This window comes from Clytia hemisphaerica, unplaced genomic scaffold (genome assembly GCF_902728285.1).
Source record: "Clytia hemisphaerica strain Z4C2 unplaced genomic scaffold, Clytia hemisphaerica genome assembly, whole genome shotgun sequence".
Lineage (NCBI taxonomy): Eukaryota > Metazoa > Cnidaria > Hydrozoa > Leptothecata > Clytiidae > Clytia > Clytia hemisphaerica.
Genome location: NW_027103706.1, coordinates 2,924 through 13,069, shown reverse-complemented (window position 1 = coordinate 13,069; position 10,146 = coordinate 2,924). Strand labels below are relative to the sequence as shown.

General features: G+C 34.0%; 1 protein-coding gene across 1 annotated transcript; it reads left to right on the top strand.

The window, feature by feature from the left end:
- Window positions 1–2,235: 2,235 nt before the first annotated feature.
- LOC136804130 (mitochondrial sodium/calcium exchanger protein-like) lies at window positions 2,236–9,616 on the top strand (the record flags this gene model as incomplete). Its single annotated transcript, XM_067060867.1, has 7 exons — window positions 2,236–2,258; window positions 5,931–5,998; window positions 6,951–7,106; window positions 7,426–7,478; window positions 7,662–7,719; window positions 9,152–9,263; window positions 9,449–9,616. Coding segments are annotated over exons 2-7 (607 nt in total), but the record flags the coding sequence as incomplete, so codon positions are not given.
- Window positions 9,617–10,146: the final 530 nt, after the last annotated feature.

Below are 10,146 nucleotides of genomic sequence, written 5' to 3'. Positions count from 1 at the left end.
CTATAAAAGTGCACACACAAGTAAATAGAGCTTTGTGAATGCCATAAAATTTTTCCCCTATACTGGGACCTAAAATTTTATCAGGCTGGGGGACCTAGCCTGGAGATCCATGCTATGATTTCTTATTCTAACCGGGTGCGCCGCAAAAAAGTTTCTCTCTTTAAAGTGAACTTTTCCGAGATCTAAAATTTTTTAAAGAACGAATCCTTTTTTATCGTAAAGAAGAAAGATTAACTTAGATTTTGATGGGTCATTTATTAAATTTGGTTTATTAGATCAAAAGTTATGCTCGATTGAATAAAAAAATTACTTTCAAAAAGTGCTCGAAAACGTTGAAAATCAGCCTATCAAATTAAACAGAAGCACGATCACATGATACATCAGTATTGTTGTTCTAGTCATTAAAAATTATAATTAGCTGTCAAAGTGACCTTTTGTTTTACAAAGGAAAGTAGAATTTCAACTAAAGGAAGAAAATTCTTCAGAAAATGCCAAAAATTCTGGCAAAATTAATCAAAATGCATGAAATATAGGTTTCGAGATAAATCCAGCCTTACATTGACACTATCCAGTCTAGAACCAAAAATCTAATGCTAAACTCGGTGAAAACAAATAAAATGATTTTCATAAAGGTTATAAACCCTTTTTAGGCTTAAGTTTCAAAATCTATGCGTATAATTGCTAAGAAATACTCTTATTCGTACAAAGGTTATCACGACTGCCATATTTTAAAATAAAAATTTGATAGGTTGATTTTCAACGTTTTTGAGCACTTTCTGAAAGTAACTTTTTTATTCAATCGAGCATAACTTTTGGTCTCATTAACCAAATTCAATAAATGACCTATCAAAATTTAAGTTTATCATTCTTCTTTCCAATGAAAAAGGAATGGGTCTTTTAAAATTTTCAGACTTCGAAAAAATTAACTTTAAAGAGAGAAACTTTTTTGTGGCGCACCCGGTATATACTGATGGCGAAATATATAGCATGGTATAGGCTGACAGTTTGAATTTCCCATATCCTAATAACAGTTGAAAACTCAGTCAATCAAATACTGTTATTGTTTCACTGGTCACACTTTCTTAAAGACAGCGCAACTTCCAAAATTTGGTTTTTATTTTAGTAAGGACAGCGCTAAATTCGATTTTCCCACTGTAATTTTTTTGAGGCCAAAATCAGACTCACGGCTCTGACCCGTCAAGTATTCATCAGATTTAAAAAAAATGTGCAGACGGGTTCCTGTCTAGGGGGGACCTTGTTCTCAGGGGGGACCTAAATTTGGCAGGGGACCTAGAACCCCAGTCGGAGCCATGAATTACAAGTACATAGTTGCCAACCATCCCGCATTGAGCGGGACAGTCCCGCATTTAAGCTCTTTGTCCCAAGTTCCGCCTGCATACCTTAGATGTCCTGCATTTTCGAGAACTCAAAGAACTCTTGGAAAAATGATAGAAATGCTAATAAAAATATGTTTCCACAAGCACAAACTTACTTCCTCGTTTTTTCTCTTCGCTCCGTAACAGTCCGTCCAATTGCGTGCGTCCATATTCAATACATCAGATACGCGTTGGACAGAAAATTTTGCTTTATTTCTAATTTTGTATTGTTTAATTAGCCATTCCTTAGAGCTTAGAGCACCCCAAACCCCCAGCTCAATTTTTCTCGCTCGCTCGTTGTCCCGCATTTCCTTTCTCATAAGTTGGCAACTATGCAAGTACTTATCAGACTTTGTGGGCCATTCCAGAATCGTACTTACTAAAACGTGAAATGCCAAGGAAACAAGGGGAAACGAGGGAAAAAGACAGGAAACGCCATAAAATCGAAGGGATAGGTTGATTTTTCAATATTGGATAGCTTTTTTTCAATTTAGAAGATCGTTACTTAAGACAATTATATTCAGCTGGAGGTAGCTTTTTTTAATTCTGGGTGCAAATTATCCTGCAGGATAACAGGACCACAGTTCCAAATTCATTAATAATTTATCTTTGAAAACTTGAAGTCTGATACTTAGGGTAGGCAATTTCTTAGCTTTAATCACTCCCTGCACACTTCATCTGTATCATATGTTAAAGCATTATTATAGGAAATAAACGAATAAGAATTTGTTGGGGAAGAAATATTTCATCGACTGTTATTTTTTTAAAGCCACTGATTGGTTATACTGATGTTGTTACATCTACCGTTTCAAATCAAGTCCTATAACAGCTTCGCCACGACCAATTTTGTTTTTTTGCTTATCTATGGTCAATGGGGTACAGGTACAGAAATATCAGACAACTGACATGCGAGGGGTTCTTCAACCTCTTATATTCTAACCGTTTCCCCTAGTTTCCCTGTCGTTTCCTCTCGTTTCCAAGTCGTTGCCATGTCGTTCCCTGCCGTTTCCCCTTGTTTCCTGCCGTTTCTCCTCGTTTCCCCTCGTTTACTGGGCGTTTCACGTTTTAGTAAGTACGTTCCAGAATTTGTCTGTAACAGGGGGGCGGACAACACAGGATTTCCGAGGGCAAAAGTTTTCACCAAAATTAAAAATTTCCAAGGCGAGAGAAGAAAATATGTATGAATTTCCAACTGCAATTGAATTAAAAAAGGCAAAAAGAGTGGAATTTCTGATGCATTTCACGAAAGTACATGGATTTTCATCGGAATTTCCAACTACCACTGGAAAAATAAATTATTTCTGAGGCTAGAAAAAATTAAAAAATGCACGTTGTCCGACGGAGGATAACAAAAATTTTCTGGAATGGCCCTTTTATTTTCAACAATATCATGATGATGTACGTTAAACGTATTATGTGATTGAAATTAATAGAACTAGATAGAACTAGAATTTGGTATAGCTACAAGCTATACTACTAGCATTGAGTTTGTAATTCAAGGTTGCTTGCATTTGGTGGTTCGAAATCTCAGAAAAATACACAGTTAGAAATACTTGAAAAAGTCAGAAAATCAGGATGAAAGATAGGAAAATAGAAAAAAGGGGGGGAATAAGAGAGGATAATCCTGGTGGATAATATCGTTTACCAACCCGACATACATGGTGCTTGGGCGGCAGTCACAGATATCTTTGTTTCGCGTCACTCGACGAACTCTCGAAAAATTGAGTAGAACTTAGTCGTCTAAGAAAACAGCTATTTTTTTTTAGAATCTTCCTTACAATCTAGTTTTTCTATTCATAAAAAGTAGATTGCTGACGTGTGGAAAGGAATTTCGGCATGACTGATCCTTTTGTTTCGATATTAACATCAAAGCAGGAATTAATTTTCTTCTTGATTCTTTCTTTCTTTTTTCTTTCTTATCAGTTCATGCTTTCTCTCACTACTTTCAAAGTGTGGTTAGCTCAAGCAGTTACATCGGTCTCATATGCATGAGGCTCCGAGTTCAATTCCAATGGATGTCCAATTTTTTCAATTCTTGAATTTTTTTGTGATTCTCTCATCACTTTAATTTTGTATCACATTTTCATTAGAGTGAAGAGATATTGACGCGTTATGTAATGTTATATTATGCTATTACGCGTTCAATTTCGAATCTATGATCTGTTCCCTCCTAGTGAGGAGTTTAATACTCTTATAACAACCGTATTTTATAAGGATTGAATACTGAAATTCAAATAACGACCACGCAAGAAAGATAAGCAAACAATTGGATCGAGTGCCGAACATTTTGACCCGGAAATCAATTATTATTCTGCCTTTAAAGTATAAAACGAGAAGTTCAATGATTCTGAAATCATCGCTCGCTCACTAGCTGGCTGAAAGTGAAACTGAAACTGAAACTGTCAGTCAGCAAACGCCTATACCCGTTCTTCTATATCTCAGCCTTGAATAATCGCTTGTGGCAAAAAAAAAAATTGAAAAAAAACAACTTAAAAATGCTCTTATTAAGTGATGCTATCATAGCTTATCTAAACCTTACACAGGGAGTGGAGTTAATATATATGCTAGTTACTTCTTTGATTGACCTTCATTATAAAAGAAAGAGAATTAAAAAAAGAAAATGGAATCGAACTCGGAGCCCCATGCATATGAGACAGACAATCTAACCGCTTGAGCTAACCACGCTTTGAGAGTGGCGAGGTAAAGCGTTAACTGATAAGAAAGAAAAAGGAAAGAAAGAAACGAGAAGAAAATTAATTCCCGCTTTGATGTTATTATCAAAACAAAAGGATCAATCATGCCGAAATTCCTTTCCACACGTCAGCAATCTACTTTTTATAAATAGAAAAATTAGATTGTAAGAAAGATTCTAAAAAAATAGCTCTTTTCTTAGACGACTACATTGTAGCTAGAATTGAGTTGGTGAGTCATTAAATTTGTCAGACTTTTTCTGTCAATGACGTTTCCTTTGTTCAAAAATTTTATTATTGCCAATTTTTTGCGAGCGATTTCTAGCGCATTCGCGGCATTTTGACTTTGTTTATCATTACATGGGCCATTTTGGGTTGGAGGTCACAGTGTTCAAAAGTCAAAATTTGAAACCACCCATAACACGCGGTTGTTTTGGCTGCTGGCTGGCTGGCAGTTTCCTTCAAGAATACACTCCAAAAATGGATGATGGAGGTCTTACTTATAATGGAAAACCCGAAAATGTTTACGACAAACCAATCGACTGACCGACTGACTCACTAACGACCCAACGAGAACGCGAAATGAGGATATTTTTGATTTCCGCCTTGATATAAACGTTAAAAAAGTCCAGTGAGCCAGTGTCAAGAATTTGTGTATATTATGTTATAGTTAATACGAAAACAAACACCAGACAGTTTTGTCTGGCGCATCAGCGAGCAGGGTTTACTTTCCATAGCTTGGACCAAACTTTTTTTCACACAAAAATTGCATACATGATAAGTTTCAGTGTAAGTGGAACTTCAATATTCCAGGATTACAATTTTACCAGCTTTTTAGTGTTTTTTGCCTTGCTAACCCTAATCTCGCAACCTCTTTACCTGACAGAAGATTGAGATTAGAGTTTTTTAGCATTTCGAAAAAAAACGCATTGAAGAAATTTTTCCATCTTCACAGGATCAATTCTCAACCACACGACATCTTTTGGTCAATGGTTTTTTCAGACGTTTTTCCTTTGAAGAATATTGATCACTTTTGTTTTCCCAAAAAATGAAAAAATTAGCTTGCGTTCTCATATGGGCAAATAAAGATGAGGTGGCTAACTTTCACAGAGGACGCTACTTAGTTTCTGCCTTATTTTGCCCCCACGATAGAATGTTCCAAATACGGGGGTGTTACAAATCATTTTTCAAGTGTTTATTTTCTGAGATATGCAAAGTATATTATTGAATATTATTAACTTATTCATTTAAGTATTTCTTAGCGCAAATTTATATTAAAACTTGATTTATATGGCTAAATAAAAAGCAAACGATGACAGTTCTGTTTTGACAATGACAACAGACCCATTTCGGCAATGAATTTTGAAATTAGCTGTAGATCTTGGGTAGACAATATGAATGATTCTAGGCTTCATAAAAATTTAACTGAAAATGAGTAAAAATATATACAAACTTGTAGTTAAAAACCTTGTTTGTTACAAATTTACTTACTTTTGATGGGTTTTTTGAGTCTCTCAATCATCCAATTTAGAAATCCGATGATTCACCATTTCACTCACACTGTTTGAATCAGCTCTCCTTTAGGGATAATAATTCTGGAGCAGTGATTTGTTCGGCACTTTAAAACAGACAATAAAAAGACTTGACAAACACATTTTTGCTGTTTTCTGATACTCTTACATTATGATTATATGCTTTTGAATCAGGATTCAAATATTTCAATTTTGTTTATTCACATAAACACTCACAAATGCACCATAGTATTTCATTAGTATTACAAAGTATCCTTTTTCTGGTAAAAACATCTTTGAATCACACATGACTCAATGGCTGTAATATCTTTTGTTTCTCAATTTTTATTCAGGTTTCAGAATGAATTTAACAGACCAGCTGAATTTTACAAATATTTTAGATACAGCATCTGATTTACAAGTATGATTCTGTTTTTTTTGTATTTCATTTAATTTTACCTTCATTGGTAACTTTCAACGATTCCATGATTCTTTTTTTAATATATATAACATATTATCTATCGATGTAAGGTTTTCGATTTTTTAAGAATTTGCAGGACCTAATTTTGTCAATGTCACTATTTGGGGCCATTCAAAAAGTACGTTTGTCGCCGAGGGGGGGAGGGGGTCAGCAAAAAAGCAAACGAAAACGAACAGGAGGGAAGGGGGGGTCAAGTCGATCTGTGTACGTTCGCTTTTGCAGGGGGATGCTTGTCACAAGCGTGACTTTTAACTTAGTCTATTAAAAATATTTTTCTATCTATCTCCTAATTACATTTTTTCTTTGAATCAATAACCGAAGATAATTGTTAATCCCCTAAACAATTGCGTACGTTATAATTGTTTAGCAATTATTAGATAATTAGAGAGCAAAAACTTAAGGTGCAATAAGATTAAAGAATAACGCTAAAATCATATTTTTTGAACTTGCCTTGTCTAAATTCTCCAATTATCTTCAAAGGAAAAAGTAATTTTTTTTGAAACATTTCTTTACTAAAACATGTGTTTGAAAGGGGGGGGGGTAAAAATTTTGAGATAAAAACAAACGTACAAAAGTACGAAAGTACCCCCCCCCCGTACTTCAAAACGAACGCTGATGAACAAGGGGAGAGGGGGGGTCTGAAAATAGGGAAATTTGGACGAACGTACTTTTTGAATGGCCCCTTTGGAGACATTATTTTCACATTTTTGTGCCTTTTGCTGTCAAATCATGCATAGTAAAAATATAATCCCATTAAAGTATGTTTATCAATCTTGGCTATGCTTGATTTCCCCACCTGTATGTTTTTAGCGACTGGAGAGAAGCCCAATGTTGTCTTTTTTTGTTACTGTTTATACTAAGTTATTCATTGCTTATGTTTTCATTCTTATAGTGTTCCTCTTATCATGCATATTCAAATGCTTCAACAGTATGTTCCTATGTGAAGAATTTGCCAAACTGCCAATATGATGGTGGATTTATAGATTACATTGGATTAACAATGTGCTCTTTTTCAGAGAAAAATAGAGCATGGTGTTATGTTTTACTGGTAATTTTTTTTTTCTGAATTGGAATCTTTTCCCATGAAGCCTCAGACAATATATAAAAATGAATCTCTTTTGGTTAATGATAATGATAAAGAAACAATGACAGTAACTAAGGAATAGTTTTGCCAACTAAACAACACCCAAAACCTGGAGGTTTATAATTTATGATAGATTCAAAATAGGATTGGAATCAAGTTTTTTTTCTGTGTAACTAGTCATAGTTAATTACGATATGACCTTCAGTCACAGTTGTCTCGTTTATGGTGCTATAATAATTCTTGTTAGTGCACCTTATCATTGTGTCCTATCATTTGATTTCAGTTACTCTGGATGTTGTACATGTTTATAAGTCTTGGGGTAACAGCTGAAGATTTGTAAGTTTTCTTTATTGAATACCAATTGTGAGCCAATTGAGCAATTTTTGAAAACTAAATTTGTCATTGAAAAATCTAGACACTATTTATTATAGAAAAACTTTCCATCTAAAACGAATGATCAGCACTGGCATAATTCCATAATGATGGAATAGTGATGGTCTTTTCATTCTTCTTTTTCAGTTTTTGTCCATCTTTGAAGGCCATATCAAAATTCCTAAGAATGAGTGATAGTTTAGCTGTATCCTTTTCAATTCAGATGTTTAGATCATATTTCTAAGTAGTACGGTCTAATTGTGTAAAGATTGTGCACGAAGGTGTACAAGCATGAGACTTTGCACAATTGTAGCTTAGGGGTCAAAAATGGATTTAAATCTCAGACCCAAAAAATTGGCACCTGTTTGTGTATTTTACAGACCAGAACAGGCTCCCAGGCTAAATTGAATTTCTTTTTCTCCAAAGTATGTTATGTTACATACCATTGGAAAGCATTTTTCATGCTCGTTTAGAAAAACATTACAACCGAAAATGAAGCCAAAAAAAGTTATTGAGGAAGGGTTTTCAAAAGACGCAGAAAAATGACGTAATTGCTGACCTCAGCAAAAATTCAAGGACAACCCGAAAAAGTTTATTTCTATTAAATTAAATAGAGGACCTTTCAATGTCTAAATGGAAATCTTTGGTTGAGAGTTAGACTTACTTGACATTGAATATCGCGTTTTTTGACCCTTCGAAAGCCTTAGAGGCTAAATGGGTTGCATCAGGCATGCCCATGATAAGCACTTCTAAGGCAAAATTTTCCACCCTAGTAAAATAAGTTTGCATCTGATTTAATTAATCGTATTTAGTACCCGAGAGGTGCATTATTGAATTTCACAAAAACGAACGTCTTTGAGTGGTCCTGGAGTTTTTGCTGACGTCGGAAATTACATCATTTTTCTGCATTTTTTCAAAACAAAAATAACTTTTTTTGGCTTCATTTTCAGATATGGGTTGTAATGTTTTTCTAAACGAGCATGAAAAAATGCTTTCCAACGGTATGTAATATGACATACTTTAGAGAAAAAAGAATTCATTTTAGGCTGGGAACCTGCTCTGGTCTGTAAAATACACAAACAGGTGCCAATTTTTTGGGTCTGAGATTTAAATCCATTTTTGAACCCTAAACTACAATTGTGCAAAGTCTCATGCTTGTACGCCTTTGTGCACAATGTTAATGACTTTTGGCACATTTAGACTGCACTAAAGGGTTGTAAATTTTTAACAAACTTTAAGAAATCAAATGCTAAGATCTTTATCTTTGAAAATATTTCTCCTGAATCTCTATAATAAACTGCAAGGTAATTTCTAAGAATTATAATTTTTATATACTTGCTTTCTTTTATGTACAGTTGGCTCACACTAATTCAAATTTCTATTATTCAAATCTTTCTATAATCCGAACTAGTTCTTATTCCCTGTCAAGAAAGAAACAGTATAAAATACTTTCTATAATTTGTATCTCTTGGTAATTCAAACAAATTAGACTTCCTGTTCAAGTTCAAATTAACAATTGAGTCAACTTACACAAGGATCATACTAACTTGAGATTTTGTACTGCTTTTCAATTTTCCTATTTTTAAAATTATTCGTTGCTTTAATTTTCTTAACAATAAATCATCATTGATGTAAAGGGTGTAACACTACTAGCACTTGGAAATGGAGCTCCAGATATTTTTAGTGTCATTGCAGCTGTCAACAACAAAAACCCTCGAACCACTGCAATGGCATTTCAAGAACTGTTTGGTAAGTTTAAAGGACATGATGACAAATTATAGAAATCAAGAATGATTTGGCCTTTAGAAGCGTTTTTTAGGTCTAAGATTTGACAAATTTAAAATATTTATACTCCTATTTAGAATCACTTAATCCCATAAATTTGTGCAAAATAATGATTTATTGAGTCATTTTCACTATCTATGTGCTTTTAGGTGCTGGCATTTTTGTGACTACCATTGTGGCTGGTTCGATCAACTTTTCGACAACCTTCATGATGGCACGTCGACCTTTTTTACGGGATAATATATTTTATTTGGTGGCTGTCATTTGGACGTTTGTTGTGATATACAGGAGAGAAATTAAAACTATTGAAGCTACAGGTTTGTTGTTTTTCCAATTCTTTTCTACCTTGAAATTCGGGTTTAGAGTTAAGCCCTAACTTACTTTTAACAGCGTTATTTTATATTTTATTGTCAACTGGTAAAAATGAGTTTGTTGCTAATTGTTGTCCCAAAAAATAAATCCAGACACATGTTTGGAATTAAAAATCTATTGTTTTATTTGCGATATAACAAAAAGAAATCAGGGGTAAAAGAATGAAAACGTTTTCATTCTACACCGCTTATTATCTTTTGTTCAGTCCCAAAAAAGAACAATGGATTTTTAATTCCAGACATATATCTGGATTCAATTTTTGTGAACAGGTATTTGCGACTAACTTACTTTTTTCAATGAACACCCGGCTTCAAAGACCAGGATTTAAAAAAAGGGACAGTTAAAATACGTAATAATTCATATAATCGTATGTTTTGTTCGTCTGGATGATATCTTTAGCCTCCCCACTATCCTGAAACGAAATCAAAAGATGATAAAAGGAACTCTGAGTTTCAATTTTTGGCTTCAGTTAATA